The sequence below is a fragment of the Euprymna scolopes genome, chromosome 45 (genome assembly GCF_053919585.1).
Source record: "Euprymna scolopes isolate OS-2025 chromosome 45, ASM5391958v1, whole genome shotgun sequence".
Taxonomy (NCBI): domain Eukaryota; kingdom Metazoa; phylum Mollusca; class Cephalopoda; order Sepiida; family Sepiolidae; genus Euprymna; species Euprymna scolopes.
Genome location: NC_136526.1, coordinates 60,849,761 through 60,865,348, shown reverse-complemented (window position 1 = coordinate 60,865,348; position 15,588 = coordinate 60,849,761). Strand labels below are relative to the sequence as shown.

General features: G+C 35.0%; 1 protein-coding gene across 1 annotated transcript in view; it reads right to left on the bottom strand.

Annotated features, from left to right (window-relative positions):
* Positions 1–11,746: 11,746 nt before the first annotated feature.
* LOC145269211 (uncharacterized) overlaps positions 11,747–15,588 on the bottom strand; it is a 113,949-nt gene continuing 110,107 nt past the window's right edge. Inside the window, exon 8 of the mRNA XM_080124829.1 lies at positions 11,747–14,764. Coding sequence (XP_079980955.1) covers positions 13,603–14,764 — 1,162 coding nt within the window. The 3' untranslated portion in view covers positions 11,747–13,602. The remainder of the gene's footprint in view (positions 14,765–15,588) is intronic.

Genomic DNA, 15,588 nt, shown 5'->3' with positions numbered 1-15,588 from the left:
GTCGTCGGCATAGGCGGAGTACTTCGCCTGGGCATCCACACCTGGCAAAGTGATTCTGCGTAGGACCGGATTCACCCTTAGCCTGCGCAAAAATGGCTCGATCGCAAGCACATATAGCATGGGTGATAACGGGCACCCTTGACGAATGGAACGTGACAAACTGAAGGGTCTCGACCTCTTCCCATTTACTTCTACCATCACCGCGGGGTTAGCATAGAGAAGATGAACCCAAGAGCGAAATTGCGGGCCAAAACCGGCCGCCGATAAAACAGCCCCCAAGTACCGATGGTCAACCCTATCGAAGGCTTTGGACTGATCTAAATTGATCAGCGTGGCCTCAGTGTCGACTTTTTCTATCATCAGGCGTATCGAGTGCAAGTTATCCTGGATTGTCCTGCCCTTCACGGCACACGTTTGCTCGGGGCTAATAAGACGAGCCAGGACAAGCTGCAGACGATTTGCGAGAATCTTGGCCAAAATCTTTAACTCAGCGTTAAGCATCGTTAAGGGCCTGAAATTACCTAACCCATCCCCTCCATCTTTGCTTTTACGAACAAGCTTTATCACACCCATGGTAAAGTACTTGGGGATTGAGCCGTTCCTAAACCATGAGTTAAACAAAACCGTCAGTACGGGGACGAAGATGTGCGACAACCTCAAATACACTTCGTAGGGAAGACCATCGATCCCCGGTGACTTATTAAGGCCGACCCGCTTTAAGGCTTCAATGACTTCATCCTCCGTTATGCCACCTTCGCACCTAGCCGCTTCGGTCGTCGAAAGACGAGAAAAGTCAGCCAAATAGGTGTCAAACTGTTCTAATGACAGACCGGGTTCCATGGAAAAAAGCTCCTGGAAATGGGATCTAAACGCCTCCAGCACACCCTGGTTTGTGGTCGCGGTACGCCCATCCGGCAATGTGACACGAGCGATGTGCCTATCAGCCGCTTGCCTAAGCTCCTCTGCACGCAGTTCAGCGGCCATGTTTGTTGCTTCCTGGGGCATTCTTTTTAACCTAGCCCTAATCGCTAAGGCTTGGTGCTCCTTTTCAGCAAGGGAGGCAAGCCGAGCCCTAATTATATTAACGCTAGCACTATCCCCCTCTTCCACCGCCCGATCAAGTCTAGACTCTAGTGTCACTTTAGCTGCCCTAGAATCTAGTTTGAGTCTTTTGCTAAAGTCAGCAGCAAAGGACCTAATGGCTTCCTTAACTTTTACCCACCACCTATTCCCAATAATTGCCCCCGTCAATTCCCGCTGTAGGGTTAGTAATAGCCCGTCACGGAAGCCCTTCACATCGAACAATGACGTGTTGAGCTTCCAGTAACCGGCTAATCTAGGCTTAGGTCTATCTAAGTTTACCCGTACATGAACAAGTCTGTGATCCGAGTAAACTATATTGTGGAAACTTGGACAATTCAATACTCCTACGTCGACTCGCCTAACTAAGAACCGGTCGATATAGCTCGAGAGCTGTATCGAATCGGAGCCGCCTCTACCTGTCCAAGTCCACACTAAGTCACGGGGCTTTTCATTTCGGAATTTGTCGATAAGATCAAACTTATCCACAAATTCACGAAATAAAACAGCATCCCGATCTCTGTTAGTTCCCCTAGATGTTAACCCAAATCGATCTAACTCGGGATCCAGGACGGCGTTCCAGTCTCCCGCTAAGATAACCGTTCTGGAAACATCTATGAACTGCTCGATCCGCCGAAAAAAACCAGCCAGCTCAGAATGGCTATTGGGCGCATAAACCCCAATAAGACATAATGCCCTACCCTTTATGGTAGCATCCAAAACACATAGTCTTCTCTCCGGATCCAAGTAACACGGGTCACACGACGCATCTAGAGACCTTTTAACTAGCCAGGAAACCCCTCTCGAGCGAGAATTATAGTGCGCTGAGTAAGCCTCAAAGGTCTTAGACAGTGCACCCAAATGGTCACCAGGAATAAGGTGGGTTTCCTGCACACAACAGATATCCACTCCGAGGTGCTGCAGGTCCAAACTCAAGCGCCATTTGCGCGAGTCGGCCCTTAGCCCTCGGACATTTAAACTAGCAAGCTTGAGATCCATGGTGGTGCCTTAGGGTTGGGAACTAGGAACGAACATCGCGGTCGTGAGCATGCCGACGGCTCTCGTGAGGGAATAAGTACCCATCGTAGTATCGATGAGGCTGTCACGAGAGATACCACCGACATGCAAAGGATAGGTTAATTTTGCTATCCTATACAGGGAGGGGTGAATTTTTACCGGGACCCTCCCAACACAACATTTTTTTAGGCTTTTTATGTCAGAGTCTTTGAATATTACTATGGGAGGGGAAAGATTGAAGGTCTTGTTTGCCTCCTCCAGCATTTGCCATAGGTCCTTGGCTTCTTCTTTCTTCCTAATAACGGTCAAAATCCGTTTTGCATTGGGGAAATTGGTGGGGGTGTCTATTAGCTTTCCCCCTATCTCCCTGAAATCGATTAACTTGCTGAGGTCAGCACCTTTAAAATTTTTGTTGTTGTTCAATGCAGCAGCATTTAATATACAGATATCTTTTCCAGGGAGGTAGAGGGTTTTTTTCTTTATATCAATTGCGGGGGTGGTGTCCATGTTAATAGGGTTAGTCGAGGTTTTATCAGGTGAAGTGGGAGGGGTATTGTGAGGGGACTTAGAGGTAGCTAGGACAGGAATGGAGGATTTGTTTTTCTTAATGGGGCTTAGTGGTATTAGTTTGGGTGTTTTTGGAGGGACGGGAGATGTGACTGGAGGAGGCATTTTAAAAAGGGGAAGGAGTTTTGGATGTAGAGGGGGAACTAGTGATTAGCTTCAAGTTTTTGGGTGAAGGTGATTTACATGGGGATTGAGGTATTTGTTTTTTTTGAAGGTCCAGTTTTTTTTTTAAGTTTATGATTTCGAGGTACTTTTCCCTACCAGGGTCTTTCTGCAGCATGGCTTCCTCCCTCATCTGGTCGAGGGAGATGCGTCCAGGGGTTTTTTTGCCGGGAGCGATCTGCCAGGGTTCTCCTTTCAGGATGTCGTTGGTCGCTTCATCAGCTGGCTGTTTGGGAATACTTGGCATGCTGGTTCCTAAGTGCTGGCCTGTAGTTTTCTTTTGGTTTGGTGGGTTTTTTTTAAGTGGACACTCGGATGTTAGGTGTCCGATTTCCCCGCAGTTCCAACATGTGGGACGTCTGCCGGCCACTATTATCGGTAGTCTTTCTTCGCCAACCTCTAAGAAGAATGGTATACTCATAAAATCCTCTTTATTGAGGAGTATGTCAAAGCTCCATACTCCGTGGAACTCATCCACTTCCACGTGGACCATCTCCCCGAATTTTAAGAAGAAGGCACCAAGTTGTTCGCCGTCAATGTGGTGCGGGACGTGGAAAACTGAGACTGTGGTGCGTCTCTTGCCCATGTACTCTGTTCTGAGGATATGTTGTTGGGTGATGATTCCCTTTTGGGAAATAGTGAGGCACTCCTGCGCGGTGTTGAAGAGAGCGCTCCACGTGTTGTACCCCTTACATTTGATGACGCGTAAGGGTCTCAATCCTGCGTTAGCTAGTAGGTTTAGGATGATGTCGACTGAGGCTCGTATTACTTTTTTGGACTTTCTATCCACGACGAATGGTGTAAGGCATCTCTTGTTGATCTCTTCGAGTTTCGGTATGTCGACTATAAGTCCGGTGTTGGTGACTTTGTCTAGGCATTGTTTTGCCTTCTCTATGAACTGGTCTATGTCAATGTCGACTTTCGGGGGTTTGGTCCACGGGTTTGCAGCTGCGCCGTTCTCCGTCTCCATATTGACGATAACAGGCGTCTGGCTCGCAGAAGCGGCCATAGCCGAACCGTTTAAAAAACGGTTAAAAAAGTTCACAAAACTGTTATAAATAACAGTAAAAACAGTAGGAGGGGGGAAAAATTGTGTAGAAAAAAATCCGGCTCAGTGAAGAGGAAGAAGAGGAAAAAGACAGAGAGGAGATAACAGACTTACAAAATAATCGCAGCGTAGACTCAGGAGTGGGGGTAAAAAATAACATACAAGCTAGTCAACCCATACAATTTTATAGAAGGTCTAGGGTCACATGATTTATCCATTAGTATAAAAAACAATCACAAAGGGAAAGACGCTTTCGCAGCCATCTCTCAAAACCCGAGGTCATTGAAGGTAGGAAAGATTTTCTTATAGTTATAAAGTTCATTCTTCTCCTAATAATCGCTGAAAATTTCGTATTGATCGGATAATTACCTGATTTTTGGTAGATTTTTAAAAAGACGGTCCGTCAAAAAGTACTGACCTGCCCCCCCAGTTTTGGCGGTGCCTTATAACTATAATCTCCAACCCCCCAAAAAAATCCACCAAAAAAAATACAGAAAAAAATCATAACAAAATAATTCACAAAGCACAAAGTTCAAGCCACAATAAATAAATTAAAAATAAAACTAGTCCACACACGCAAAAATTCTTTCTTTGTAAAAATAATAATTGCTCCCTAAGTCGAACTGCGCAACATTGGAGCCGATGCGTATTTCGCTAGAGAGGTAGCCCTTGTGTACGTTAACCCTTTTTTGTTATTAAATTGTTAGATGGAAGCACAGAATAGTTACAAAACACTCTCCCTTCCCCATGTTAAGAATGCCTTTCGAAATAACGTTATTTCAGCGCGGTACCAAAACTACATATGTACCGTAGGGACTGCCAAAAGTCACCACAGAATTACCCCCCCCATATGTAAAACGATGTAACTTTATTATAAATTAATATTATCAATATAACTTTTGTACCATTTAAAAGAAGAAGGGCAAAATAAACCAGTAATGATTTAAAGAAATCTTTTTCATCGAACGAAAATAATGAAATTGCGAGACGAAAATTGTGTTTACATAATTGGCGCTTTAAAATAACGTTCCCATGTAGTAGACATTCCGATCGTGAAAATATACTCGTGTTTTATAAATCTAGCAAAAATCAACTAATGGTCAGATTTTCGTGAAATTTTCGATACTTATCCATTTTTGAATGAAAGTATATATAAAATGCAGTTTTCGTAAAATATACGAGGGGAAATATATTTTTAGTGCGTGTTCCCGTCCCCTCATCACATATTAATTTTTGTCGCAATTCGAACACAATATATTTGAATCTATCGAAATTTCTATTTATTATGAAATAGAAGAGTTTAAATAAGTAAAAAATATTTATTTTTTAATAATTTAAATACACATCCTGAACAAAAATTTCCCTTGAATTGCAATTAAAAAATTGATATAAACTTAATATTATTGTTTTTTTTTAATAGCGTTTTTTCGAATTAATATATACTATAATCAGTTGAATTGCCAAGAAAAAGAAACTTCGTAAATATTAATTAATTTTTAAAAGATTAAAACGATTAAAATTCCATTATTTCACAATGTTCCGTTACAACATAGATTTAAAAAAAAATATTAAGTTTTAATATAAACATGACTCTTGTCAGCTATTTTACCGTCAGATTAAAACCAATTTGAAAATATTATTGCACAAATATTAAGCATTTTGTAGCCCCCCCTCATATTTTGTTTGTCTCTTTTTACCGAACAAAATATGGAACACTGTAGGCAACCAAATGAACATTCAGTAAAACCGTATTTCATATTTAATATACAAATGTTTATAATATTATTAATCGTTAAACTGTGTTAATCTTAAAACCTTACAAAATTATAACAAAGATTAATTATTAATTGCAGTTTGAAGAAGATAAACAAAGGTCTTAAAAAATCATTAAGTCGCTTCTGCTTTTTCATAGTTCGTATAGTTAACACAAATGTCACGGAAACATGCGGTCCAATCTTCAAAATCGTTTGGCAGTCCATAATGTACCGTGTTTTCGTTTTTGTTTCGTAATAACACAAGAATTGTTTAAACTAAATTAATTTGGTATTTTTTTACATTAGATCCACCTCCACAATTTTCTTTAAAATGACGACTTACGTGGTTTTCGACTATGCTGAATACGAAAATAACATTGAAAATTTTGCAGAAATAAGTAGTTTCGAGATATAAAAAGCTGTATTATGCATTGTATTCTTTGGCGGCTATCTTTTTTACGTGCGTGCGCGCCATAAGCAAATCTACTTCTCTACATCCGACACTGCCACCTAGCGGAAACAAAATGCACTTTTCTCATACTGAGACCGAGACTGCCCCTTCCCCCACACCAAAATTGGTCATTTTTATATATTCGGTCCGTCCACCTGGAAAATTGTCTTTTAAATGACGACTTGTTAAGGTTTTCGACTATGCTGAATAAGGAAATATCACTTAAATTTTGTAGTAGTTTGAGAGTCCTCCCCCCCACTTGATTAAATTCAATTTTTAAGATATTTGTAAGTTAAAATACAGAACAGTTACAAAACACAATGCCCTCCCCATGTTAACTATTTGTTATTAAATAATATTTCTTGTTCGCAAGAAAAAATAAATAAATAAAACTCAACACTCACCTCTAAAAATAATTTTAAAAGTGAGTTTTGAATTTGAATGTTCTCTTTTTTTATTACCCCCCCCCCCACAATTTTCTTTAAATGACGACTTTTCAAATATGCTGAATACGAAAATCACATTAAAACTTTGCAGAGACAAGTAGTTATCGAGATATAAAGACAAAAAAAAATGATCAATTCTTTGGAGGGGGTTAGTGTCAGTCTCAGAAAACGTGGATTTTTGGTGGACCTATACGAGATTGGTCACCCCCTAAAAATCTGCGTTTTTCACCTTTTTTCTATTCCCCCCCCCCCTTGATGATTATCATAGATTATATAGACTTAAGTATCATATTAACACAAAAATGTTGAACAAAAATAACTTTATTGACAAATAACAAGAGGTTCTAATTACGTGTCGGAAAGAAATGGAATGGACCGTAAGTCAGAGTGCAATGAAGTAGAACTATCTAATGAGAAAAAGAATCCCTTCTTAAAAGTCATTAAATTTGTTTTCCAAATTTTTTCAGTTAATGAAACTTAAGTCTGTAATCTATGGTAATTGTGAAAATTTTTTTAAAACAATTGTAAAACATGCATTTATATTTATAATTATGGGTGTTTATAGGTAATGTTTTTATTTAATTTTTTATCGTTTTTTCTTTCGTTTTCATTGTTTGCTAATCGTAATTATAACGTTTTTGTTGCGAATGTAACCAATCTGAAAACAGTTTCGCATATAAATTTCCCCCTCTTTCAAACCAGACAGTGTTTTAAGAACAGGTAACGAATTTTGTTTGTTTTTAATATTGGTCATGCTGATTTTCCTGGTCTAACTGTAGAATAAAATATTTCATTGTCAAAACTCATAAAAGACACGACCCCTTCCTACTACTAACCCTAAGTCCGGGTGATAATACGAAAAATTATTATTTTGCTGATTGGGATTTGGGTCAGCGGTAAAAAATTTAGTTAACTGCTTTAAAACAATTAGAATGGCCCGGAAATTTACGTTAAATTTATGGATTTAGGTAGGCACCGACAAAAATGGCCGCAAAATCAAGTTTTTGTTGTTGTTGTTTTTTAAAACGAAATTACATTTATTAAAACCCATTATTTCTGAGTAACTTTTTTTTTCCAGAAAGATAAAACCCTGAATTTTATCATATAGAAAACAGAATAATGTAAAACTTTTCTACTATTTTTAATTAAATTTTAAATGTTAAATTTTCCCAACAAGTTAACAATTGACATTCTTTGTCTTGCACAAAAAACGTACATAAATATTAAAAAAAAAGAAGGTTTTTGAAATAATTAATTTATTTATTTATTGTCTAACTAAGATTTAGGATGATTTTCTAAGAGAATATGCAAAAATATTATAATATAAGTACCTGGATTTCAAATAATCCCACTTATTCATATAGGCAACCAGTTATTTCGCGTCGATCTAGAGTCTAGATCGACACTGTTTACGTTTGCATTTGATAAAAAGCAAACTATGGAAGACCAAACAGACCAAAAAACCTTATTTTTCAGTGACGAAAATTTCAATGTATTATTAAGCTGAGGCTTGCCAGTACCAGATGGGTGACCATTTGTATGAATTTGGTTTTTAATGTGTATGTGTGTGGTGGCCAGGTTCCTCAAAATGGGGGGGGGGCAATTTAATTAAAAGCAGAATAAAAAAAAAATATTTCAGTGCGTTTGGTCCACCGTAGTCGAAAGGCGGCAAACGTTTTCAAACGGGATCGAAAAAAATGATGCTATTTTTAACACAAAGGGCACAATATTTATCGAATTTTTTTTTTATCGATTCTTCAAAGCATGCCCTGTTTAATAATGTTCACGCATTAGTCGGCTCGCTAAAAAAAATTGTTAATCTATTTATCAAAAATTTTAAAATGGCTTTTTTCGTATAAATATTAAACAAATTTTTTTTATTTTGCTTAACTTAAATTAATTATTTTACTTAACATATTCACCGAATTTCACACTTCAAAACTCAAAAGCGGGATAATTAAGCACAATCGAAGTTCTGATATTCAGACGTCAAAATAAGGTATGCAAACAATTTTTTTAAATCTATAATTCTGTCCCTTACAACAACACAATATGTTGTGTTCAGTTTCAGATGATTATTTTAAGCATACTTGTTCCCACTTCAAAACAAGGGGGGTTCTAAGCAAAATATATATATATATATATAAATATCGTTTATGAAAAATAAGTACACTGTTATAAAGTACATTCTTCTCTTAATAATCGCTGAAAATTTCGTATTGATCGGATAATTATCTGATTTTTGGTAGATTTTTAAAAAGACGGTCCGTCAAAAAGTACTGACCTGCCCCCCCCCCAGTTTGGGCGGTGCCTGGATTTAGGAAAATTGGCAACGGAAAAAAAGGCAAGGGAAGAAAGAAAGACGGCCATTTTTGCCAGCTTGGAAAAAACGGGCAATTATTGAATAAATATCGATTGAAAATAAATTTTAGAATAGTTCTTGCGCGAGATATTGTTTTAAGAAGGCCCCTATCCCTCACTCCAATTTAATAAAAAGAATATTAATACACTAATTCTTCTGTTTTGTGTTCTCGAACTCGGGAATTTTTCAGTTGAACACAAGAGTCTGCAAAGAATTTCAGTTAGAGTTTACATCGATCGAAACGTAGTATCTGTTTTATTTAATTTTTAACACTTACGTGTAAAACGGTACATGTAAATACTGTATTCTCCTGAAATTATCGTTGTTGTAGTATCTGTTCTAGTGCTACAGTGCTACACTTCACTTATTTTCTCCTCGTTCAATAAAGGAGAAATCCTTCTAGACTGAGGCAATTTTAACTTTAGGTCCTACATAGAATGCCCCTTTTTTGGAGCTGGATATTCCCCATATTAAGAATAATGACCTTGTGTCTAACTTTACCCTCTAGGAAAGGCAAATAAATAGGAACACTCAACATGAGAACAATAGTACGAAGCGTGTTCATAACTTAAACAATCGATTTTATTTGGTTTTAAAGAATCCTGGACATTTAAAGATAGTTTTCAATATATAATTTTGGGGGAGGGGTAGCCACTTTCTAAAAAGACTCTTGGACAACGAACTATTTTCAATCGATATTATTTCAATAATTGCCCAAACTGCACAAAAGCATAAATCCATAAAATAGATAACTTAAAGATTAAAAAACAACACTTTTTATATTGTATTTTTATTTTATAAGCAATAATGCTTGATATTATTTTTCTTGAAAAAATATTTCTTCAATTTTAAGCAATTATTTTGATACCTTGTAAAAAAAACTGCATTCTTGTAGAGTTTACGCAGTGAATTGCTGCAAAGTTTCAAGTTTTGTTTTCTTTATTTTACACAAATAAAATAATTACATCTTATTTAGATGTTATTACGATCTACAAAGTTTAGTTTTACTAAAAGTTTAAAAACAATAAAGATTTATCATTAGTATAAGCAATGGAAAATGAAGTTTAGAAAATTTTAAAAGAATCCATTTTGGAATCGGAATTTTTTTCCACCAAGATTTCCGATTTTTCCGATTCCGATTAATCCTCCCAACACACACACACACACACATATATATATATATATATATATATATATATAGTAATTTATAAAATATATATGGCGATTAAGCTACACTGAATATTCTGCGTTTCATCCAACTATATAACCCTGACGAATCCTATAGTTGGATGAAACGCAGAATATTCAGTGTAGCTTAATCGCCATATATATTTTATAAATTACTAACTAGCTCTACCTACGTATTGAGCACTTTTGAAGTAAATACTTAAAGTTTACGCATAAATCTATACTTTCGTATATTAAATTTATGTGAATAAATGAAGTAGTTATATATATATATATATATATATATATATATATATATATATATATATATATATATATGAAAAAATAGTGATAGTAACATCATTTTTTTTGCATCAAATAAATAAGGAAAGATTTGAAATATACAGAGAACGCCATGGAACATAATATTTTGAAGCGTAATGTTTCCCATCAGAAGAAAAGAGAAAGATTATATGGAGAAACAAATGAAAAATTAGCTTAGCAATAAAAATAACACTTATACTATTGGAAAATAAAAATCTGAATAAAAAGTTAAAAAAAAAAATTGAATAAATATAAAAACAATGTACTCCGTTTGTTATGCTTGGTATTATTTTGACGAGCCACATATGAGAGTATTGTTTCGTAGTTCTTATTTAGATGACGTATGTATATTTGTTGTTGTTCATGTTAGTAAGACGAGTCTTAGAGTGATAGAGACAATCTTAGGAGTGTTCATGTTGTTGAGATAGCATAGTGAAGACATAAACAGGGTATATATAAAGAGAGAGAGAGAGTTCTGTATATATATATATATATATATATATATATATATATATATATATATATATATATATATATATAATAGACAGTGTACATGTTACTATAAGAGCACCAAGCCTGTAATTCAACTAGAAGAGATTTTTGAATATCTTGATAGATAGACCGAGAGTGCGTTTGACATTTACGTTTTGACAGTTGTATATATAATATAAACACGTTACCTTTCTCGTTGTAATGATGAACACAGAAAGACGGCAGTTATTAAAAACATGATGATCATTTATTCTTACTTCGACAGGTCGGACATGATTTTATATTTCAAGGATTCAAAGTTGTTACATGACTATCTCTAAACACCTCTCGCTTCCTAGAGGGTGCCTTGACTACCTTTTCTGGCTTCTCCTAACTGACTAATCTAACTCCTTCTAACTTCGAACTCTTTCCTATATTGAGAAATCACATGTATGTCTGGTCAACGTGACCATAACTCACGTGTTATCAACATGCGCGATTTGCACGTTTTTGAAACCATTTCTGACAACCAGGAAATTTCACATTTTTTTGTTGTTTTACAAAGGAATTTAACCTGCTTCTAATCCTGTAACCCATATTTTATTATGCATTCTTTCTAAGAATGTGAATAGTTTCCAGCCAAAATTTGTATTTATTAAATATTTTAACATAATCAACAATTTACTGGACATTCCATTTATAATAACATTCTGTGTTTATCTTAGCTTATGATTGGAATTCTCAATTCCAAATCTAGCTTCGCAAGTTCGAATCCTTGACTATCCTATTTCGTATTTACTCACTTAGAAGAACAGGCTTCTGTTCTTGTAACACGTTGTGTGTTGCATAAAAATTGTCATTAAGCAATAAATAAAACATATGGAAAATAATTTCAAATTTTGTGTCCAATAAATTTTATTGCTGATTTGAATATGATTTTCCACAATCATCACAAGAATAAAGTGAATTGTACTTATTTATCACCCAGACACCTCACACATATTTAATGCTATGATTTACAGATGATTACATTAATTGTTTGTCTCATTGTGGCATTCCATCATAGTCGTCATCGAACACAACAGGCCTTTCTGGTATATCTTATTGCCTATGTGTCTTAGCAGCAAAAAAAGTGTATCGACGCCTTATCATAGAAGTCACAAGAATAAGGTTTCTCTCCTTTTATTTTTAATATATTCCAGTTTGTTTTAAGAGATCATGGGATTCTTTTGCAGTCAACACTTGATTTCTTTCTGATTTGAAGTTATATCCAAGGACTCATTTAAGAATATACGTTGTTCATTTTCTTGCTGTTATCTGTATTTCGCTGCAACTTGATCTTCTATGAATCGGTATTTTAGATTTTTTTCATTAGGCCAGTGACGTTGATCTCATATGGTATAATGTTTTTCTTTCAAAGACCATGTCATTTTTAAATCAGCTTGGAGTTACTGATATGGTGTTATTTTACTGTTAAGCTGCATTAATATGCATCCCCACAATATATACAACTTACTTATAGCTTCGTTGTCCCTTAATGAGCTGGTAGACCGGGCCAGGACTGTCAGGAAGAAGTCTAGCTTTATGGTATGACTGCAAACCCTAATGATGATGCAAGTAGTTTTGACAGCCCTTCTTAGAGCAATGAAGATGAAGTAGTCAAGAAAATCCCCCTTCACAGGAGTGCTTGCAACAAACGACCACAATACCACATGTGTGATCTGGAGACCAGGGGGGGTGTAGAGTTGAATGTAATAAGCAAAAAAGAAAGCTCTTACGAGTGTGTGCATTATGTGTCTATACGATTTTACTTCAGGTGGGATCTAAGAGAGAGAGAGAGAGAGGGGAGCGATAGATCGAGATTAAAGATGACGGCCGTGGTTTTATAAGGTGTAGTCTTGTGGAATTGCACGAGATCATGCCACCCACTGCACACATAGGCAAATGAAATGGAGTCAGTTTATTTTAACTAAAATGCCTGTTGGCAGAGGTGAGTTGGAACGCGTGCTGGAAGTTGATAAAGTTGTGACGAAGTTGATGAATTTAATCTGACCTTTTTGTTTATTTTATATATTTTGTTGTTAACTATTTAACTGCAGATACGTTGGACATGTATTGTGTTTTCGTGTGTTTTTTTTTTAATTTACAATACGTCATACAATAATGTGTTTTCATGTGTTTTTTTTATTTATAAAACGTTGGATACGTAATAATGCATTTTCATATGATTTTTAAATTTACAATACGTTGGAGATGTAATAATGTATTTTCATATGATTTTTAAATTTACAATACGTTGAAAATGTAATAATGCATTTTCATATGATTTTTAAATTTATACTATGTTGGACATGTAATAATGTATTTTCATGTGATTTTTAAATTTACAATATGTTGGACATGTAATAATGTATTTTCATGTTTTCTTTTTATTTAGAATATACTGGACATGTTATAATGTGCTGTCATTTGTTTTTTAAAATTTACAATGCATTGAATATGTAAAAACAAACTGCACCAGAATAAAAAATATTTCTACATTGTTAACAACTTTTTAACTGAAAACTGGTTGGATATGTTGTACAGCAGATTTAATAAGAATAACGTCTTTTCATCTTTTTCTGTTTTTCTTTAACTTAGTCAAATTCTAAAAAAAAGCAAAAGGCACCATTACTGGAGCTAACATTATTCATTAACCAACACTTGTTGTACAGAAAGACTTTAGACATTCATGGATAGTATCTAGTTGGTATTCAAGTTCTTTCTTTTTTGTGTGTTCGCATGTGTGATTTTACAGCATCATTAGTTGCAAATGCTTTATCACAAACTTTACATGAATAAGGTTTCTCTCCAGTGTGTATTCTTCGCATGTGTACGATAGCATTATTTTTATGTGTAAATGTTTTTCCACACACTTCACAAGAAAAAGGTTTCTCTCCAGTATGTGTTAGCATGTGCGATTTTACTACAGATTGTTTTGTAAAAGCTTTACCACATATTTCACATGAACAGGGTTTCTCGCCAGTGTGTGTTCTCATGTGTATTGTAACACTGAAATGCCGTGTAAATGATTTACCACATACGGTACATGAATAAGGTTTCTCAGTTGTGTGTGTTCGCATGTGTCTTAAAGCATTACTTTGTTGTGTAAATGATTTGCCACACACTTCACAAGAATAAGGTTTTTCTCCAGTGTGTGTTCGCATATGTGCTTTTACTTCAGATTGTTTAGTAAATGCTTTGCCACACACTTCACAAGAATAAGGTTTATCTCTAGTGTGTGTTCTCTTATCTATCTCTCCAATGTGTGTTCTCATGTGTATTATAACACTGAAGTTTTTTGCAAATGCTTTACCACATACTTCACATGAATAAGGTTTGTCACCAGTGTGTGTTCGCATGTGTATTGCAGCATGAGATTTTTGTGTAAATGCTTTGCCACACATTTCACAAGAATAAGGTTTTTCTCCAGTGTGTATTCTCATGTGTGAGTTTAAGTTATCTTTAGTTGCAAATGCTTTATCACAAACTTTACATGAATACGGTTTCTCTCCAATGTGTATTCTCCGCATGTGTACAATAGCATTAAGTTTCTGTGTAAATGTTTTACCACACACTTCACAATAAAAAGGTTTCTCCCCAGTGTGTGTCCGTATGTGTGATTTTAAGGCACTGTTAGTTGCAAATTCTTTATCACAAACTGTACATGGAAAACGTTTCTTTTTAGTGTGTGTTCGCATGTGTAACGTAACACTAGCTTCTTGTGTAAATGTTTTGTCACACACCTCACAAGAGAAAGGTTTCTCTTCGGTATGAATTCGCAGGTGTTCCTTAGTTTTGGAATAATTTGAAGATGCCATACCACACACATAAAATGTGATATGTGTCAGCGTGATAATCTTTAAACTATGTGGACTTTAATTCCAAAATGTTTTGCAAATTTTCTCCCGCAACAATACGAGTTTATTGTTGATTTACAATTTTTTGAAGATGCTTTTTTAAAGTTTTTTTTTTCTAGTGTACATTTCATTATCCAATATGTTTTTGTATTTAAATACACAATTAATTTTCTCTTTCTTTAAAAATAAAAATTATTTAATAATAATAAGTAACCTTTGAAAAGTATTAAAATGTATTTTTAACACATTACGTTTTGCTTTCCTTTAAACTGTTTTCCAAACTTTTCGAAATTACTTTCTTGAAATTGGCAAAAGATTTCTAAGAAAGTGAAAACTTAATTACCTTCTCTATTAACTCTTCAATTTAAATCGAATTTAAAACCCAATCGCTAGATTTTACAAATCTCATTTTCATAAATAATTTTTTACCACATCGTCTTTTGAAATCTTTGGATATGTTAATATTTGAAATTTGACAATTACGTCAGAACCATTTGTTTTGTTTAAAATTCAATATTTTTTCGTTATTATAATATAGAAGCACCTTTTGGCCGGCTGATAAAAGGTTTAAAACATGAATTTATTTTTGTTAATTTTAATTTTGTTGAAAAGCACTTAACATTCTTAGCTTCACAAAAATGAGGTTCTCCTTAATGTGTTAAGCAACTTTTAACCTAAGAATTGGTTGAAAATACTTTACAACACAAATAGGTTTTTCAGTTTGTCATGATTTGAAATTGCTTGAAAATGCTCCACTAATATTATATTTTATAGCAAAATGTTCATTTGCAAACATTTGAAAAGGATAAGATTTCTCAGTAGTGGTTATCTTTTGAAACC